This window comes from Colletotrichum abscissum (genome assembly GCF_030869225.1).
Source record: "Colletotrichum abscissum strain IMI 504890 chromosome Unknown Scaffold_31.1, whole genome shotgun sequence".
Lineage (NCBI taxonomy): Eukaryota > Fungi > Ascomycota > Sordariomycetes > Glomerellales > Glomerellaceae > Colletotrichum > Colletotrichum abscissum.
The window spans coordinates 37673-57378 of record NW_026850221.1 but is presented as its reverse complement, the minus strand read 5'-3'; the positions used below and the strand labels follow the sequence as shown (position 1 = coordinate 57378).

General features: G+C 56.8%; 8 protein-coding genes across 8 annotated transcripts; 4 read left to right on the top strand and 4 right to left on the bottom strand.

Annotated features, from left to right (window-relative positions):
* Window positions 1-136: 136 nt before the first annotated feature.
* On the top strand, window positions 137-1780 carry CABS01_11343 (ubiquitin carboxyl-terminal hydrolase; the record flags this gene model as incomplete). The annotated part of the gene is made up of 1 exon (XM_060544698.1): window positions 137-1780. One exon carries the CDS (start codon window positions 137-139, stop codon window positions 1778-1780), a length of 1644 nt encoding a protein of 547 aa, XP_060397520.1.
* A 669-nt stretch (window positions 1781-2449) lies between these two features.
* CABS01_11342 (eukaryotic initiation factor 4E) lies at window positions 2450-3599 on the bottom strand (the record flags this gene model as incomplete). Its single annotated transcript, XM_060544697.1, has 3 exons — window positions 2450-2621; window positions 2670-3512; window positions 3568-3599. The coding sequence occupies 3 exons, from the start codon at window positions 3597-3599 to the stop codon at window positions 2450-2452; spliced, it is 1047 nt and encodes a 348-aa protein (XP_060397519.1).
* A 1228-nt stretch (window positions 3600-4827) lies between these two features.
* On the top strand, window positions 4828-7070 carry CABS01_11341 (tetratricopeptide; the record flags this gene model as incomplete). The annotated part of the gene is made up of 3 exons (XM_060544696.1): window positions 4828-4975; window positions 5039-5251; window positions 5302-7070. The coding sequence occupies 3 exons, from the start codon at window positions 4828-4830 to the stop codon at window positions 7068-7070; spliced, it is 2130 nt and encodes a 709-aa protein (XP_060397518.1).
* Window positions 7071-7599: 529 nt separating this feature from the next.
* CABS01_11340 (uncharacterized protein) lies at window positions 7600-8211 on the top strand (the record flags this gene model as incomplete). Its single annotated transcript, XM_060544695.1, has 1 exon — window positions 7600-8211. The coding sequence occupies one exon, from the start codon at window positions 7600-7602 to the stop codon at window positions 8209-8211; it is 612 nt and encodes a 203-aa protein (XP_060397517.1).
* A 412-nt stretch (window positions 8212-8623) lies between these two features.
* On the top strand, window positions 8624-10885 carry CABS01_11339 (uncharacterized protein; the record flags this gene model as incomplete). The annotated part of the gene is made up of 1 exon (XM_060544694.1): window positions 8624-10885. The coding sequence occupies one exon, from the start codon at window positions 8624-8626 to the stop codon at window positions 10883-10885; it is 2262 nt and encodes a 753-aa protein (XP_060397516.1).
* A 60-nt stretch (window positions 10886-10945) lies between these two features.
* Window positions 10946-13268, bottom strand: CABS01_11338 (acetoacetate-CoA ligase; the record flags this gene model as incomplete). Its single annotated transcript, XM_060544693.1, has 5 exons — window positions 10946-11104; window positions 11151-11783; window positions 11828-12541; window positions 12586-13101; window positions 13158-13268. The coding sequence occupies 5 exons, from the start codon at window positions 13266-13268 to the stop codon at window positions 10946-10948; spliced, it is 2133 nt and encodes a 710-aa protein (XP_060397515.1).
* Window positions 13269-14246: 978 nt separating this feature from the next.
* On the bottom strand, window positions 14247-15505 carry CABS01_11337 (uncharacterized protein; the record flags this gene model as incomplete). The annotated part of the gene is made up of 2 exons (XM_060544692.1): window positions 14247-15138; window positions 15216-15505. The coding sequence occupies 2 exons, from the start codon at window positions 15503-15505 to the stop codon at window positions 14247-14249; spliced, it is 1182 nt and encodes a 393-aa protein (XP_060397514.1).
* A 2404-nt stretch (window positions 15506-17909) lies between these two features.
* CABS01_11336 (uncharacterized protein) lies at window positions 17910-19430 on the bottom strand (the record flags this gene model as incomplete). Its single annotated transcript, XM_060544691.1, has 2 exons — window positions 17910-19003; window positions 19049-19430. 2 exons carry the CDS (start codon window positions 19428-19430, stop codon window positions 17910-17912), a joined length of 1476 nt encoding a protein of 491 aa, XP_060397513.1.
* Between the last annotated feature and the right edge of the window lie 276 nt (window positions 19431-19706).

Sequence of the window (19706 nt, the reverse complement as noted above, 5' to 3'; positions counted from 1 at the left end):
ACCTAGAGCGATAGACTGGCGACTTTTTCCAGGCCTGCAACCAGGAACCACCAATCCATACCTGCGACTACAGCCTCGCACTTAAGAAAACCACCAACACCACTCGATACCCCTCTAGACACCACACACACACAGCATGGCGCACAGGAAACGTCACGCCGAGGATCCCCTCGACGAAATCGCAGGTATCGACTCACCCGCGTCGAAACGCTCACGAACTGTCGACTCCCTCATCTCCAACGGCTCGCTCGAAAACGGGCACGACACAGCGACGACGGACGACGCAACACCCACAAACGGCACGGCCGAGATACCATCACAAGACGACGATGCCGAAAGCGACAGCGAAATAGAGGAAGACGCGCCGGTACATGTCCCGATCCGCCAATCGGCGCCGACGGACGGCTACGACGACCTCTACCTCGACACGATAGACCGCAACGTGCTCGACTTTGATTTCGAAAAGCTGTGCTCCGTCAGCCTGTCCAACATCAACGTCTACGCGTGCCTGGTCTGCGGCCGCTACTACCAGGGCCGCGGCCCCAAATCGCACGCCTACTTCCACGCCCTCGACGAGAATCACCACGTCTTCATCAACATGCAGACGCAAAAGGTCTACGTCCTCCCGGAAGGGTACGAGGTCAAGTCAAAGTCCCTCGACGACATCAAGTTCGTCTCGGACCCGCGCTACACGAAATCCGAAGTCTCCGCCCTCGATCGCACACCGCTGCGCGCGTCCTTTACGCTCGCGGGGAGGGAATACGCACCCGGCTTCGTGGGCATGAACAACTTGAAAGAAAACGACTACCTCAACGTCGTGGTCCAGGCCCTCGCGCATGTCGGCCCCTTGCGCAACTTCTGCCTCCTCGAAGACCTCTCGTCCCGCTCCGAGCTCGCTAAGCGCTTCGGCATCCTCGTCCGTAAGATCTGGAACCCGCGCGCCTTCAAAGCCCACGTCTCCCCCCACGAGCTGCTCCAGGAGATTTCCCTGCTGTCGAATAAGCGCTTCACCCTGACGGCGCAATCCGACCCTGTCGAGTTTCTGTCGTGGTTCCTGAACAACCTGCACCTGGGCCTCGGCGGATCGAAAACGAAGCCCGGGAGCTCCGTCGTGCAGCGCATCTTCCAGGGGAAACTGAAAGTCGAGTCACAAGCCATCACGGCGCGCGCCGACGCGGGCGACCGCCTGCGCTTCGAAGACGCCGCCGTGTCAGTCACATCATCCCGCTTCATGTTCCTTACCCTCGACCTCCCCGCGGCGCCCCTCTTCCAAGACGAGCTCGAAAAGAATATCATCCCGCAAGTGCCCCTCACGACCATCCTCTCCAAATACGACGGCATCCACGCGCAAGAGCACCTCGCCCAACGCAAGCGGTATCGTTTGTTGCACCCCCTACCACCATACCTCGTCCTGCACGTCAAGCGCTTCAGTCAGAACAAGTTCGTCTCGGAGCGCAACCCGACGATCGTCACATTCGACCCGCGCGGCCTCGACGTGAGCCCGTACGTCGAGCCGAACCCGGGCGAGTGGCCTCCCGGCGAGCCCATCTGGTACGACCTCGTCGCCAACGTCGTCCACGAGGCCGTGCGCGCCAAGGAGGATGTCGCGGACAGCGGGGAGGAGCGCAAGACATGGAAGGTGCAGCTCAAGGATAAGGGCCGCGACGAGTGGGTGTCGTGCCAGGATCTGTTTGTGGAAAAGGTGCAGAGCGAGCTGTTGTACCTGGGCGAGACGTATCTGCAGGTGTGGGAGAGGCGGAGGACGCCGAGGAAAGCGTAGATTGTACGAGTAATGCCATACGGGATGCGGTAGTCCCATGTCACGCATGCATTCAGTTCACGTTCCGTGTCAGTGATGGTCCAGAGTGAGCTCATTTCGTAGTCATTTGGGACTATCCATACGGCCCATGCCTTTCAGACCGCGCATCCAGCAGCTCAACAAAAGCATACCGAAGCATGCGACACTCGCATCGCGGGTTAGTGTTACACCTCCCGAGAAAGATGATGAGATTTGGGCATCTTATCCATGACCTGCCGCCCGGTTCGCAGACCCATAAAACAAACGTGACCGCTAAACGTTTGACCGCTGACCCCCCCCGTTTTCCATTTCCCTCCCAAAAAATCGATTCCCGTTTCCGAGGTCGAAAATTCCAAAAAAGAGGGGTTTCCCCCCCTTCATCAAAGGGGAGCACACAACCGTCTCCAATGTGTCCAAACCTGCTTCCTCATATTTTCCCCACATAGGTGTATTTTTTGTCGGGAGATTTTCACAAAAACCCGAATGCTATGAAGATCCGTCGTAAGGGGGGTAGTGGATCCAATAGTGTACAAATAAACATCAAAGATGGCTTGGAAGAGAGAAACAAAACAAAGATGCAACAAGGTTGGTGGCGTGGCGCTTTCCCGGCGAGGAGGGTCGTTGCTTCCGGGGGTAATGTGAACGCTCCACTCACGAAGCGGCGGGCTTCTGCTCTTCGGTGGTCTGTTTGTTGCCGCGCTTGTCGTGCTGCTTCTCGCGGCGGGACTCCTCGATGGCGGCTCGGTGCTGGATGCTCTCGTCGTGGGACTTGAACTCGAACTGCGTGTTGGGCGGACACTTGAGGTACGACTTCCACGTTTCACTGCAGGTGTTAGCTGTGCCTCAAAAACTTGGGACCTAAGATGCTCACCGAATCCTCAGCACGCGTCCGCCGGTCGAGCGGGTCCAGATACTGATGATATCCTCGCCGTTGCGGACGCTCACCACACCGCCACAGACCTCCTCGCTGGCGTCGATAAAGGCCTCGCCGAGGAGCGCAAACACGGTATCCTCCCAGTACCGGTCGACGATGCCCTTCTTGAGACGGAGCACCCACTTGCCGCCGCTTCTGTTCTCGTCGTCCTCCCAGATTGGGCGGATGCCCCGCTTGAAGAAGTGGTATTCCCAGCCCACGGACAGCTCAGAGGGCCGCTTGAGGTGGGGGTAGCCGACCCAGAACTCCTCCACCGAGTTGCAGTGGATCATTGGCGTCAGCGATTTGGCGTACTCCTGGTACGGCTGGCCCTTTGGCTGGGGCGGCCGACACCACGTCACCCACTCGTACTTGAGGGGGTGGACGCGCAGCTGCTCCGAGGACGTCCGGGTGGAGGCGGGCTGGGAGCCCAGGGCCTTCTTCTCGGGGATCGGAGCGATGGAGGGGACCTTGGCCGCGGGGTCGTGGTGCGACGCCGCCTTGGCGCCGCCGCCAATCTTGCCCATGGCGAGGTCGAACGGGTTGCCAGGGGACTTGGGCGTCTTGGCGGAGCCGAAGGAGGCGAAGGCGCCGGAGCCCAGGCCAAAGGCGTTGGCCGCGCCGGCGGTGGTGGGCGACGCCATGCCGCCCGCGCCGGGGGTCGTTACGTTGTTGAAGGGATTTGATTTGCCGCCGTGTGAGGACGTATCGCCGCCGAATCGTTTGGCAAAGGAGCCGTTTCGGTTGGCGTCACCGCCCGGCGCGGGACTACCATTTGTCGAGAGTGAAAGCTTGCCAGAGCTGTGCGTTCGTTAGTGTCATGACGTGCAGGGGGGCAGAGGGACGAAAGGCTCACTTTGTGCGGCGGGTCCATAGGTTGTTATCCATTAGGACTGCTTTCGACGGCTTCCGGGGGCGGGGTGGATTTGGCTTGGTCTCGTCAATCCCTCAAAACGTCAAGGGCGGCGGCACCTTGGTTTGTGGTTGATGGTCGCAGTTGTGGCGGCTGGGACAGGGCAAGATGGCGTTGGGATGCGATGAGGTCGGGATGGCGGCGGCGGCGGGCGTTGCGGGCAGAGGCGGTCGACGAGGGCCTGCTGCAGGGGCGGGTTTGGAGACGGAGAGGCACAGAGAGGAGAGGAGTCGATGGCCGTTGGAGAGACGGGATGGAGAGATGGCGGCGTGCGAGAGCTTCGGCGGGGGTGAAGTTGACCGGGGGGGTAGAGGGAGGTTCTTTCGTTTGGAGAGAGAGGCAAGGTAGCGTCGGTGTGGTATCTCGAGGGAGGATTGTTTGTGTATGGGTATTACAGACGTTGGTTGGGATTTTTTTTCTGCAGTGTTAGAGCGATGTTGTGAGGCGGGAGTGGGAAAGGCGAATGGATTATCGACTGATGGGGAACAATGAACAGCTTGAAGAGAAAAAAAATAATACGGAGTATGGACACTGATGCCCCATCCTCCTCGACCTTAGTCGTCACCTTGTTATCGATGGCGGATAGAGCGATAGCGCCTCGCTTAGCCCAGGTTAGCCTTACCCCTGATGGGTCCACTGGGAGGTTGCGGCCAATGAGATGACCCGAAAGGGCAGAGAGGCACGCTGGAACGGCGCACCACAGTGAGGTGCAGTGAGGTCACAGCGAGGTCTTGAGGCCTCGGGGCTGGAGACGCCCGCCGTCCGTATGTTGTCCCAAGCATTGGGCGCGCATAGCTGTGGTAGGGCACCCAACCTCTTATTCACCACTTGCATTTCTCGGATTGGGCGGACATGCCTTTACTCGCATAGTCCCGTCTACGATACCCAGCATCACTGACGGCACTTGGGATGGACGTCAAAAGCACAACGGTCGGATGGGGAAGCGCAGAACGTGCATGGCCTGAAACAATTGCCGGCTGACCCAGCCCAGGTGCCTAGCATTGGCCACAATGGAGTCATGGATGAAGTTGCAGTGACGGTCAGCGAGGAGCTCTGGCTGTGGCTGTTGACGTGCTATTTTCAGCGCCGTGCCGTCTAAGCGCCAGAGCCTCACAACAACGACCTGCAAGAGACTGTCTACAAACGAGACACCACAGATGCCCACCTACAGACAACATTCAAGACAAGATGCCATAGACATCAATGGATCATCAAGACGCTGTCAGCAACTCAACATCAACGGCAACCACGTGGTGTGCCTGGGAGAGACGCAACGACGCCCTCTGGTTGGCCTACCCCGCCATTTACTCGGCCCACACCCCTGGCGGCGCCCGGTGCACAGTGCATCCACGTCCCCTCCAATTCCTGCCCGTCATCCAAAGAAAAGAAAGTGCAGATTCCCGTCGCGCCTGAGCCCACGACGCGCTTACCTCACCGTTGATCGGCACCGACGTCAACCACGAAGTCCACCACTCTTTTGTCACATTCATCACACGGCCATGCCCACGATCTAGCACTCCTCGTTGCGCCATGGAAAAGTTCCTGCGGGAATGGAGGCAGGATGCCCTGAACAAGGCCCAGTACGATTCCGCCATCTTCATCGGCGACAAGCTGCTAGCCCTGACCAGTACGTGAGATGGCACTCATCAGCCCGCTCTGCCCGTCTAACGTGGACAGACGACGATAAGGACGCCTTCTGGCTGGCTCAAGTCCACTTTGCTACCGGCAACTACACACGAGCCCAGACATTTCTCGCAAAGCAGGACCTCGTCGCCCGCAATGTCTCTTGTCGATACCTTGCAGCACACTGCCTCGTCAAGCAGTCGAGATTCGACGAAGCCCTGGCCATCCTCGGCGAGCGGAACCCGACGCACCTCATCAACAATGCGAGCAACAAGCGGAAGCAACAGAACGCGGCGCCATTAGGCCGCGCAGTCGGCCATCCCAAGGGCAGCTCAAGAGATAGACACGCCCGCGACGAGGCGGCAGAGGAAGAAGCGACGAACCGGAAATACGAAGCCGCCATGTGCTACCTGCGCGGCATCTGCTACGCCAAGCAGAACGCCTTCGACCGGGCCAAAGAGTGCTACAAGGATGCCGTGCGGATCGACGTGCAGTGCTTCGAGGCCTTCCAGCAGCTCATGACCAACGCTCTGTTGTCGCCCGACGAGGAGTGGGCCTTTCTCGAGTCGCTCGACTTTGATGCCATTAGCGTTTCCGGGGACGTATCCTCGTCGCAAGAGGCGGCAGAGTTCACAAAGATGCTGTACACAACGCGGCTGTCAAAGTATAGGGAACCTTCGGCATTCACCGCGGCGTGCGACTCTCTGTCGACGCACTACCGTCTGGCGGACAACCCGGATCTCCTCCTCGCCAAGGCCGACCTCCTTTACACGCAGTGCCGGTATAGAGACGCCCTCGCTATCACCGAGTCCATTCTGCAGGACGACAAGTACAACTTTAGCGTCCACCCTCTGCATCTGGCATGTTTGTATCAGCTCAAGATGAAGAATGCGCTCTTCTTGGTGTCTCACGACCTGGCGGACAACCACCCCGAGGAGCCCTGCTCGTGGTTGGCCGTGGGCATATACTACTTTGCGATTGACAAGATTGCGGAAGCCCGTCGGTATTTCAGCAAGGCCAGCATGATGGACGCACACTTTGGCCCTGCATGGATCGGCTTCGCACACACATTTGCCGCCGAGGGCGAGCACGACCAGGCCATCTCTGCGTACTCTACAGCAGCGAGGCTCTTCATGGGGACACATCTGCCGCAGGTCTTCTTGGGCATGCAGAACCACGCACTCAACAACATGACACTAGCCGAGGAGTTCCTCAAGACGGCCTACGGTCTGTGCAAGACGGACCCCCTACTATTGAATGAGATGGGCGTCGTCAAATATCACCAGGACAAGCCGCAAGAGGCTGTCCAATTTTTCCGGGCGGCACTCAAGATCGCCGCCGACATTGACTCTGACCCGCAAGCGTGGCTGGCGCCGAGGACGAACCTGGCACACGCGTACCGTCGCCTGCGGCTCTGGAAGGACGCACACATGGAGTTCGACGAGGTCCTGAGACAGGGCGGCAAAGACGCGACGATATTCTGCGCGAAAGCGCTCATTTATCTCGAAGAGGGACGCCCAGAAAAGGCCGTCGTGCCATTGCATGAGGCGCTCGCGATTAATCCACAAGACAGCATAGCTACCGAACTATTAAACAAGGCCCTGGAAGAGACGTCCACGATTGACGTTGCCGAGGGCGACGAGCTGGAGGCGTTTGAGCAGGAGCTCGAGATGGGCAAGGCGGCCGCCAGGGAGCGCATATCCAACAAGCTCCCGAAGTTGCGGCGGGATGCCAAAGGCAAGGCCAAGGTCGGCCGGCCGAGGGTGCTCATGGACGAGGACGAAAAAGGCGAAAGCATGATGGAGATGACTGATGATGATTAGCCCGGCGCGGCAGTACTGTTATCTGGCGTGGGGTCCACCAGTATAGATATCGGTTAATGACAACAAACCTATGAATACCAACCCGTGAATCTCGATCAGCTCTGCTTTTGGTGGTGAGTTCAGCTAAGCAACGTGGCTTTTTCAGTCATGCCACTATGGGTTTAGTCTGGCGCCGTGACGAATGCGATTGACCCTATTCGTCGGGGGTGCCTCGCATTCGCTCGCTAGCGTGGGATTCCGCGGCGGGACGATACCCCGGCGCGCTGACAGAGTCGGGGGGATTGCTATCGTCCCATGCCGACCGCGTCCCGCTAGATCGGGACATGCTGCCGCATGTAGGCTGGTGGCTCGCGCGAGTTGTGATATAAGGTGCCTTGGGGTCTAGGGAGAAGACACAGCAAGTGACCATCAGCCAGCATCTCTTGACCTCTTGCGAACAATTGTGTGTGCCGGCGAAGTTCTCCCTGGAATCAATCAGCAGCCTATCAATTTCGACAAACCATCTTCTCGACGAGAAAAGAAATAAACCATGTCTCGCTATTTCCCCCACACGGCCTACGCAGAAGACCAGCCCCTCGCCGGCACGATCCTCACAGTCCACGTTCTCACGCGCGGCTACACAACCGGCACGGTAGTGGGTCTCGGCGTCGCGGCCGCGAGTGGAGCCGCTCGCCGACTCCGGGGCACAAAGCCCGTGCCAGCCACCGCCGTCGCCGGCACCCCGTTCTCCACATCGGCAACGACAGCACTCCGAAGCGCAGGCGGACTACACACCCTCCTTCGTAAATCAGGCACCGCCAGCGCTGTCGGCCTAGGCCTCACCGGCGTCGCCACGGTGGCGAGGATGTACGGCCGCGAGGACATTGAGTGGCGCGACCGCGCGTGGAGGCTGATGGAGAGCCGGAGCCAGCTGGAAGTGGACGACTGGACGTACGGTGGTGCGGCTGCGGGCGTTGCGGCGCTCGGTATCGCGAGGGCGGCTGGTATGAAGGGGAGTGCGCTCGGTGTGAGGGTCGTTGCTGGTGCTGCTGGGTTGGGGAGCCTTGCGGGCACGGTTGGGTATATGGTTTGGAGGTACGGTGTGCATGGAGGGAAGTATCCCGATTATGTCGATCCCGAGGTTGCGTTGTCGAGGGTGTGAGTTTGTCGTGGTTTGAACCTTGGTTGCTGTGAGGCCTGTACATTAGATAGATCAATACCCCAAATGGATTTGCTTACCTGGACTACGCCGCAACGTCTTGGCAATGTGTGCTAGTGTTGTAAAGCGGCCGCCTGACTTTGTGACATGGCAGACAACTTCGATTGGTTCGCTGCTGACAAGCGTGTTTTTTGTGCTGGTGGACTCCGCCTTGGTATAATCTGGAGGAAGCTGGTGCCTAGTTAGTGATGAGGGGCTCGGTGGCGATCCCCAGTGTGTGACAGACGACCCCTTAACTAGCAGCTCGTAAGCTCCTTGACAAGTCTAACAAGTATCATCGAGTGTCTTCAACCAAGTGACTGAGCCTCACCGGCTAGAAATCTCGAGCCTGTGACATGATGGCTGAAAGGTCAGGATGACTCAAACGCCGCTGGATATCAAGACTGACGAATCCAGCTCAACTCCCTCGCAGACTGTGTCAAGCACCGCGCAGTCTAATGACATTTCAGACTGCGAAATCTGCCACCAAATCTGGACCCGTCTCACGACGTCTTCTGGCGGCAAATACCACGATACTGTCAATCTAGGCTCCTTTGAAGAAGCCCTCTCTTCGAAATGCAGCAGACATGTACCCATTGTCAAGATGTTCCACGAGCTTTGCAGTAAATCAAGGCAACTCAAAAGCCTCGACTCTGCCGATGTGGGCATCAGATTCCCTCGAACAGGCGCGCTCCAGCTCACAGAAAACATCAAGACCGGCGGCCGATACGCCGACCTCTTGCTTGTGAAAAGGGACTCCATTCCGAGCCACCCGGGTATCGCTCGCATCCTCGACCCAGAATGGATCAATACCAGCGTCGTGGCATCCTGGAAGCAGCAATGCGCGTCCTCCCACGGCCCCAAATGCGCCAATCCCGTCAAGATCTGGCCGATTCGTCCAGCCTGGGTGGTAGACACCGAGAGGCGATGCATCGTCCCAGGAGACGGTTGCGAATCCTACGTCACGCTGAGCTACCGCTGGGGCAAAACGCCCGGATTGCACATCCTCGGCGACACAATCTCGAAGCTCCAAACGCCTGGCGCCATTGACGACCCTGTTATCGCTTCCCAGCTCGCCCCCATGGTGCGTCACGCCGTGCACCTTACCTCCGTCATTGGGGAGCGGTACCTCTGGGTCGACACCCTCTGCATCAACCATGCCCGGGCAGAAGAGAGTAATCAGCAGCTCCAGCTTATGGCCGCCATCTTCGCAAACGCTTCACTCACCATCGTCGCACTCGATGGCGATGCCGAGGACGGCTTTCCCGGTCTGCGGGGCGTATCATCGCCCAAGGACCAAGCGGACCAAGGCGAAGACGAAGGTTGGAGCCCAATACCCTTTGGCGACGAGCAGTTCATCCGCGACAAGAACAACGTCTTCAGCCTGAGTCACTGGGGAGCCTATCACGAGCGCGCGTGGACATATCAAGAGTTCAAGATGTCCCCACGGCGCCTCATCGTCAGTAATCATTCTCTGCACTGGATGTGTCAGTGCAGCGTATGGGAGGAGCAACTTCACCTTGGCGTTGAGGCTGGCAAGTACATTGATCCCCGCTTAGGCGAGATCATGCGCGGGATGCCAAATCTCGACTCCTTGGCCAACATCATTGCAGACTACAACCCGAGAGCTCTGACATACGACGAAGATGCCCTGCCCAGCATCAGCGGTCTCTTACACGTCATCAGTCGGTGCTTCTCGGGCGGCTTCCTCTATGGCATCCCGGAGATGTACTTTGAAGCGGCACTCGGTTGGACGCCGTACTGGAGCCACACCGATCTCCGACGACGGACTGTCTCTGATCGCCCTACTGCGAGCCAACTCGGTCCATGTGGTCTTCCGTCTTGGTCGTGGGTGGGTTGGGAAGGTCTCGTCTCCGTCGGGCGCAATGAAGCCGGTCCGGCGAATCCTCTGGCTTACTCGATCAGAGAGACAATCCCCATAACCACGTGGTACGCCTGCGCCACACCGACATCAGCGCAGAGAAGAAGAATCAGACCCTCCTGGTTCGAGAATCGCCAGGCGTACAAGGACTGTACTCGGCACTTGCCTCCAGGGTGGACTCGACAAGAGATTCCTGGCCCAAGACACGGCGAGGAAGGGGACGTACTGCTTTACCCCGATGGGTGCGACGAGTATACCTTTAGACACAGTAGTATGTCTGACCATGACGACGAGCACCCGTGGTACTGGCCTTTCCCCGTGCCGGACATTCAGGAATCGACGCAGCCGTTCATGCCGGAACAGACGCTGTACATTAGCTGTGATACCCGCCGCGCCCGCGTGTCTGCTTTTCAGACAGACGAACACAATGACGTCTCGCTCTATAGTGAGGAGAAAAAGATTGGGTGGTTGCGATTGCACAATAAAGGTCAACTCGAAATTTTCCCTCGCCTGGATGTCGGATGGGCTGCTGCGAAGGAGGTCGAGTTGGTTGCCATCTCCCGCGTGCGAAACTACAAAAAGACCTTTGATGAGACGATCAAACGCTACACGCACCCGTTCACGGCCTCAGAGGGGTATAGCGTGCTGTGGGTGGAGTGGATTGACGGGGTCGCGTACCGCCTCGCGAGTGGCCATGTCGACAGGACTGCGTGGGAGGAGCTGCCTCTAAAGGATGTGTCTTTGATTCTGGGGTGAGCTGTACTCTATCTGGTATCCTATATCGCTCTAGATCCAATGTCTTCTGTACATGTCATCTTACAGCTTCTCCTTACCGGCGAGCAGCTCCTCAATCTTGGCGAACTGGTAGTAAAAGTCCAGACTCTGAGGGTTGAGGAGCGTGCCACTTGGCTTAATGGTCCGGCCCGAGACAATCTGCTTCACCGGGAGCTCGACCTTTTTGAGGTTGACCGTCGTCTGTTTTGTTAGCGTGGTTTCGTAGATAGGGAACCGCTGGGCTTACTGGTATCTCCGGCGTCTGAAAGATGTACTTGGGCACATGTCTCTTTGTCAACTCTCTCTGAATCTTGTCCTTGACCTCGGCCACCAGCTGGCGGTCAAACTTCTCGCCCTCGCGCATCATCAGGAAGAGCATCACGCTCTCGTCGTTGTCAGTGGGACGCCTCTGCCCGACACATAGGCTGTCGACCACCTTGTTCGAAAAGTTGCGCTCAATCACTGCGTAGATCTCGGCACTGCCAAAGCGAACACCGCTAGGGTTCAGCACACCGTCAGCACGTCCGAGGAAGGAGATGTTGCCCGTCTTTGGGTGGATGGAGCAGAAGTCGCCGTGTGCCCAGACGTTATCAAAGCGGGCAAAGTATGCCGAGTGATACTTGGAGCCTGGGGCGGCAGAGGCAAAATTCGGCGAGCTTGGTGACAACTTTGGGGGTGCTGAATCGCCCCAGAGGAAGCACGGGATGTTGGGGAAGGCAGCGGTGGCAACGAGTTCACCAGGTGTTCCGTTTGGCACGGCCTCGCCAGGTCCGTCGGGCAACTGGGCTTCGTAGATGGCGATGGGGACGCCGAGGGATGGCCCTTGGGTGCCGCCCACGTATACGGGGTCAAGGGGGTTCTCCATACCGAAGCAGCCGGCCTGTAAGTGTCAGTAAAGAAGTCTGGCATGTGTGGGTGACTTACAATGTCGGTGCCACCAGAAATGTTGGCAAGATGGACATGCTTCGGGAACCCTGCGTCGTAGAACCACTCGAACAACTGGTCAGAGAGTACCATGCCTGTGCTAGTCACAATCTTCAGCGAGCTAAGATCCGTCACCTCCCGCGGGCTGATCTTGTTCTTGGCGACCTCAAACATCCACCTCGGGCTGATACCCAGTTTTGTCACCCGCTGCTCGCCGAGGATGCGGATGAATGACTTGAGGTCGGGGACGAAAGGCGAGCCATCGTACATGACGACACGGGCTCCCGATAGCAGCGCTGCGACGTTGGCGAGGTACATGATCCAGCCGGTTGTGGTGTACTGCAGAGTGACGGACTCGGGTGACATTGACTCGTGCAGGCGGCCTTCTTTGAAGCTATTAAGCATGACGCCGCCGACGGTGTGCACGATAGCCTTGGGGATACCCGTGGTGCCAGACGAGTAGTAGATGAGGAACGGTGCGTGGAAGGGGATACGCGTGAATGACGGTGCTGCTGAGGTGGAGGAGCCAAGGAACTTGGACCACGTCTCGGTCATGAGGATCGAGGACACATCGTAGGGCTTGGAGAAGCGTGAGATCGATACGAGACCAGAAAAGGAAGGGCACGAGCCCATGCCGGAGACGACCTCGGCCATCTTGTCTCGAAGGTCGGCTGTCTTGCCGTTGTACACCGTGGCGTCGTCAAAGAAGATGAACTGGCGTGTGTGAGTGCAGTTCTAGGAGGTGGGGAGTGACATACCTTGGGATCGACCTGCGTGGTCCTCTGCAGGATGCCCTTGACGCCCATATCCGTGGACGAACTGCTAAAGATGCCGCCCAACCATGTCGTCGCCACAAACACCAGCAGCGTCTCGATAGAGTTGGCACCGACGAGAACGACGCGGTCTCCCTCCTTGACGCCTCTTGCTTTCAGGGCTGCTGCCAGGCGACCTGCATCACGACGGAGCTCGCCCCAGGTGAGGTTGCGTACATCACCGTGGTTACCTTCTCGAATCTCGGTGACGGCAACTTTGTCGTCTTCCTTACCCTCGGTGCCGTGGTGGTCGGCCGCATCAGACGAACCTCGCGTGAAGAGGAGGTTCTCGGCCCAATTGAGACGCACACCAGGGAACCACTTGGGGATGGCGTCTATCGTGAGCGATTCATCCACAACAGAGGTTGGACGCCCTTCGTGGATCAAATTGGCGTAGTCAAAGAGATGGCCATAGAACGTGGCGCGGTTGGCTACTGTCCAGTTGTGGAGGTCGTTAAAGGTCTGGAGTCGTGTAAGCGGACGGACTAACATTTGGGGGGGAATCGGGGCATACTGACCTTGAGCTGGAGGTTAAACTTGGAATTGACCGATTGTAGATATTGGTACATTTGTGTGCTCTTGGGATCCGGGTGCTCCCAGAGCTTGCGGGGGATCTCGTGGGCGTCCATGATGTTTGTTCCCTTTCTTGTGTTGAATTAAAGGTGTGATGTTGGGACAAGAGCTGTCATTCGGAGTTGGGTGGATGAGATGAGGGAAGGGACGACCAGGGAAGACGGGTCCGTGGGGAGGTTGGGGTATATCGGGGAGTTTGGCGCGCTTCCCCAACGCCCAGGGTGGACTTGCCTCGGGTTGTGGACTTACAGGGAATGCGGGGTTGGCGGCCCGAGCTAACATGCCGAGAGGGGCCGATCCGGCCCGCTTGGCGTGACCGCGACGGGATGCCGATCAACGACCTTGCATTCTACAAAAGGTTGAGTCAGCTACAGTAATCGCGGAGAGGAAGACCACGACACGAGCAGTGCTAACCCAGGGGATCTTCAGCGCAAATAATAGGCTCCAATACTTTCTTGGATGTTTCGCAGCAGACACTTGTCCGAGAGACCCCACTACCTACCTTGGGCGATTGAGCAACAAAGGCGTTAGCACGATGAAAAGGAATAGGGAGTAGCTTCTTCCAGTCAATAAAACAGTAGCTTGATGTACTGGGTATTAAGCTCAGTTGATGTTTGACGATAGCCGCTTTGCATGTGCAGAGCATGCTTGACGCGATTCCATTCCACCTGGTGAAGGGGTAGCGCTCAAGGCGAACATCGGTAGGACAGTTACTTTCATGTGGCACCTTCTTTTTTTCAGATTTATTTTATTCAGCAACTCGTCGATATTATACTCTTACAAGTTCTGCATGATCCTCCATGCCCATTCCTTTGCTTCTTGGGCATTATACTTGGTCTGTCCGTCGCCGTTGTACACAAGCCACCTTATTGGTACCGACATCTCAATATCTTCATGTGAGAGATTTGAGATAGTCTTTCCAAGCTCAGTCGTCCATCGGTGACAGTTGAAGTACGTGTCGACCATCGCTTGCCATCGTGCTGGTTTCAAGAATCTGGTGTCTACAAGGTTGTCGAATATGATGCGACTGAGCTTCAAAGCTGCTCATTCTCGGCTTGACGACGAGACGAGGCCATCGTTGCGTCATGTTCCTCCAGTGCCTCGGCCAGCTTTTCCTTTTCCGCAATTTCCTTGTATGCTTGAAAAGCCTCAACTCTGGCCTTCTCGTTGTGGCTTCGGACAAACTCACCCAGAGTTGCCACCTGACCATCCGCGACACTCTGGGACCAGGCCTTGAGAGCGTTCCAAGACTCTGGGTAGGAAATGATGTCGCCGTAGTCGTCTTTCATGTCGTTCTTCACAATGACCAGGAAGGTTGCCTCGTCGTGGTCAATCCAGCAAAGACGAAGTCGAGCATCGAGCATCTTGTTGACCTTGGCCATCTGTCCTGCGTTGCGGTAGATGTATTTGGCCGCGTCGGGACTGAATCGATCGGGAACTCGGACTTCGAAAGGGTATCCATCCTTGTCGAGGAGTATCTTGTCGCCTCCGCAATCTTCCCAGTACTCCTTGAGGTCCTTTCTTGCCGCCAAGACCATTGACTCGAACTTGCTGGGTGGCAAGTTCACGACGGGGGCACTAGGCGCGGGCGTGGGCGTGGGCGTGGGCGTTCCAGGGTTTGCTGCTCCCGGTTGGAGCGGAGAGAGCATGTTGGGTGCATTGGCAGGAACCGCTGGATTCTCGTGTCCGTCATTCTGGGGCTCGATGTCCTCCACCTGGGCGTCCTTCTTGGAAGACTCTGCTGCTCCGACTGCGGGAGAGGCCGCCGACACTTTCTTCTTGGGAATTCTGTGCTTGTTGTGCTCGTAGTAGATGGGGTGATTGGCCTTGAGGTAGTTGGAGTAGCCCACGTCAAGTTCCTCGATGAAATTCTGGGGCGGCGTGAGTCCCAGCGTGTGAATAGGCTTCTTCAATTGAATATCCGGACTAATTAGTTATCTGGAGCGGCAGACGGTTCGTGTAAGTCACTGGTCTTCTTGTAGAACTCTCGCATAGCCCAGTACTTGATCGCGCTTGTGCCCATCCAGATCCAACCATTGCTCTGGAACCATGGGTACAGCTGGCGTACCATCTCCGGCCAGGCTGCTTTGAGGTTCATGCCCTCAAGCATGAAGTTCTGACCACCGGTGATCAGGATGAGCAGTTGGTTGCAAGCGTCCGTCTCGCTCTCGTCAGCCAAGTTCCGGTCACCAATGGATGGAATCCAGTCCACAGCGCGATTAGGGTTTGGGGCGCCGACTGCGCGGAACAGCGGCGCGGGGTTGTCGCCATTGTTGCCCGGAATGGACGCCATTTTTATCGTGAAAATCGATAAAAAAGCAGCCTTTTCGGTTTTGATGTGATGAGAGAAGAGTGGGAACGTGGGAGAGAGGAAAGGAAATGGGTGAATGTGAGATAGACGCGGTGCCCGTTTCGATATGGGCCCGCAAATTTGGCGGTGTCTTTTGGATTCTCAAACCCTATGTGATGACTTGGTTGACACTCTACTGTTGGGGCGGTGACCTCTTAGACGCGCTTTAAATGAGTGAATAAACAGAATTCTCGTTGAATCGACGGGGCAGTTGACGACACTTGAGGTTGCTGTGGGTAGCAGTACCAGACGACGTCACGCCGGTTACATTCTTCACGAGCAAGGCAAATGTTGCATGAGATACTTTTCACAACGAGTCATCTTCACGCGGTCATGGTAGAATGTGTCAAGCGATTATTTCATTGACCGAATGGAGCTACTCTGTGTCGCCTCTCCCTTGATGCCCCCGAATGATGTAGCTCAATCCTCCTCGCGCTTGGTGCTGGCGCCGGGCTTCTCGGAGACAACGGATCCCTTGGCGATGATGCCAGGCTTCTTGGTATTCTCGAGGGTGTTGATACCGACTGCCTCGACGTCCAGCTCCTCGACGACGGTGATCTTGAAACGCTTATTGGTTTGGTTTTTTTTTTTTTTTGGAACCCTGGGCCTGCCAATTCTTGTGGAAATAAGTCAATGCTTTCTTGCCGTTGTTCGCCTGGACGTAGATTTTCTTGTCGGCGTCGACCACGACTTCTTCATCTGAATCGAAGCGACTGACTATCTCTTGCAAGTCCTCAATGTCTACAAAGTACAAATTAGAACTGCTGTTATCTTGGATGCCTGAAATTGGCTTCGCCATCACATGACCGCACCAGATACTAAAGAAAGGTGGACTAAGAGCCGTGCAATGACCTTTGGTTCTATTCGTCAGATTCAAGTTAACTGCGAGTCCATATCCAACCTGCCTTAGGCACCCATAGGCACCCTCGTTCGTTTGTCTGGGTCATTTCCACTGTTCGTGGTACGGACGGGATTTGCACGACATCAGAGCCGTTGGGCTCTCTGGTATGCTTGTGATGTTGGAGGGGAATAGAGGACTGTTGCTCTTCCCATTTCGGATTGCCATATATTAGCAGGATTCTTGGTACCAAATTTGAGTCTCTAGTTCCATAGAAACCCCTGGGCTGTTCTAGCAATGGATACGGTAACGATCCGGTGTCGTCGGATTTGTCTGTAAGTTCCGGTTCAGACCCCCGTTGAAGTCCGTGAGGCGCCGGATGTCTGTCCAGTCGGATTTGTTCCTGAGATGCCTCTTTCGGCATGTGGGGGGGTGCTAATCAACGCTCCCGTCCTCCAGCGGCAGGTTCTCCACTTCAGCGACAGGAGGAATTCTCTAGCGAAAGCGCGTATGCTTCCTCCAACTACGGTATGCCACGCATGGCTGGGTTGCCAACAACGATGTGACCACCATTGTTTGCTTCTAGGTGCTGTCAAGAAACCTCGTCGGGAGCATTTCGACAGCACATTCTTGCAGGAAATGGTCAAAGAGGACTGGGTCTCCCTCGGGTATCAAAGACCGTCTCGTCGGATACAGTCACCTCGGCAGGCTGCGTCTCGACGAACCACTGAGAATGATTTGGCTGTTTGCATACCGCGCGGTGTCGTCTGCTCGTCGACCTGCGAGATCCGTCTCGGCCATCCTGCAATTGAGGGGATGGCGTTGATGTGTCGTCTGCTCGTTGAACTGCTCGGTTTCTACCCCGGCCGTCCTCGAACAATTAGGGAGTCAGCGTGGGTGATGCCGTCTCCGTAGACTTGCTACCATCCAGGTCTTAAGCCCAAGGTCTCTTTGGATTGCTGAGAAGTCGACGTTGCCGTAGTATCTGCGTCAGTCATCTTGATCTCCTCAAAGGACTGGAGAGTCAGCACTGGCGAGGTGACGGAAAGGTTCCAGATGGCTGGCACAAACTCCCCCTTGAGACCACTGTGGCCATGGAGAGTATCATACCCGGGATTATGACTGGATGCCTTGACGCTCGCAACCTGACTCCTAGCCGCGATAGTAGCTCTGATGCTAACCTGCCATGATAACAGCGAATCGTAACCTCTCATCCTGAATGGTGATCCCAACCGCCAATCCTGACCTCTGATCATGTTTACTGAACCTTTCCGCTGGTCGTTGCGTCCGAACCTAACCTCCGAACCCGACCTCTGAGCCTAACCTCTGATCCTAACCAATTCCGCATACCATACATCTAATCCTATCACTAACCCTAACCAGCATCATATGCCTCCATCTTCGTCTCAATCCATCTCAGCACATCTACCACGTAGCACTAGCCGTAGACCTTGTGCCGTGGGTGCTCAAACTCGCCAAACTCTGTGAATGAGCGCCAAAGTCATGCCCCTACGACAAGGAAAGCTTCCATCCAAACCTGTCAATAATCTCCTGCCAGTCTTGATCCGTGGACGTTGCGCCGCCACCGTCAAAGTCCCTTGTCTGCCAGATTGTCCAAACAACCCTCTTCACCGTCGAGATATTGCTGATAGGCCACTTGCTGTCCAGAAGGTTAAATAGATCAAGAACAGCCTTGCGGTGTGCGTCACTGGAACTGACACACCCCGCGATGAACAGCGGCCACATTGGAAACGATCGCCTCGGCTGGTCCTCGACAATCACCTCGCCAAGATGACCCAACAGCGTCTGCAACAAGTGCGGAATCGCCCGAGTCCGTACGGTAGCGCCGTACACAATCAGCTGGAGGTAAACCAGAGCAGCGAACCGAAAGCACTCGGCGCTTTTGACGAGGTAGTCGTCGTGCACGCTCTCGGCGGAAAAGTCCAACTCTCGAATGCGTCTCTCGAGACGTGATCCCTCTTCCGTGTACCCGCCGTCCTTTTGAGCCCCTGCCGAGATCATGCTAATCAACTGAACTAGCTCCATCGAACAGCCGATTTGGGGGTCGATGGTCTGGAACGTCCCTTGGCCTGGCAAGAGCCGTTCGAGGCGTTGGATGGCTTCATCACAGTCGTCGGTCTGTCCATCATGATGCGGCGCTTTACATCCGGTCGTCTTCATCAAGACGTATCGAAATCGAAAATACTGGAGCGCGAGAGCGGCGCACTCAGGCGTGATCCAGTCGCCGTGGTTATCCATGATGGCCAGAGCGCCCCGCAGATGCCTCAACCACGACGGGCGAGACCCCTCGGCTATCTCCAAGGAGGCCTGGAGCACACACGTCAGGAGGTTCTCCTCCGCCTCGAGGGCGGTGTTGAGCTTCGACTGCAGCTGCGTCAAGGCGTTGATTTTGTATCGGATGGCCGCCCCGGCATAGTCTACCCCGTCTTGCGGGGTCCTCCGAACCATTTCCGCCGCGCTCAGTGCTAGGACGGTAGAAAAGAGAGGGCCGCTGCTGCTCAGGAGTATGGGCATGACGCACGTCCGGAAGAGGTTCCTCTCGCTGGGGACATACACCCGGCTGTTGCTAATGACCTCAAAGTCTGTCTTGTCAGAGCGGCTGTCTGGCGTAGACCTCGACTACTTACAGTACTGAACCATCATGCTTTCTCGTCCGCCGGGGAGCGTGCTTGACTTTGGCAGCCAGCCCAGAGCCGGCGTGAGCTGCTCTTGAGACGACGGCAACACTCCTCTGGGGCCGTCTGCGTACTGCTGACAAACGAGAGCCAGCTCGTCGCTTCGAAGGTTCACAAAGGAATCGCTCGCCGGCGACTCCAACGGCGCGATGAAGTGGCCCGATGCCACGGAGAGGAGAAACTTGGACGGCGAAGACTGGCTTGACTTGACGTACACACACACGACGCCGTGTCTGCGACAGCTGGCGCACTTTGGCTTCCCTTCATCGCACCTCCGCTTTCGCCGCCGACAGTCCAGACATCCGGTTCGGCTCCGGGTCCCGTTGCCGGCCATGTTTCTTGATTGGTGGGTCTACGACGTGGTCATGGCCTGGTGGGAGAGCCATGAGATCATGCTCGGACGACTGATTTGATGAGAGATGCAGGTTCCAACAAAGGTGTCCTCCGACTTGACGCCGAAGACCCCGGTCCGCATTATCGGGGTAGATAAGGGGGGCTCCGTGTTGAGATGCGGGGATGGTCACCCGGGATTAGGTAAGCAGACCGACGATGGTACAGGGATGTGAGCTCGACTTCCCGAGGCCTTTGACTCTCGACGACAACGGCAGAC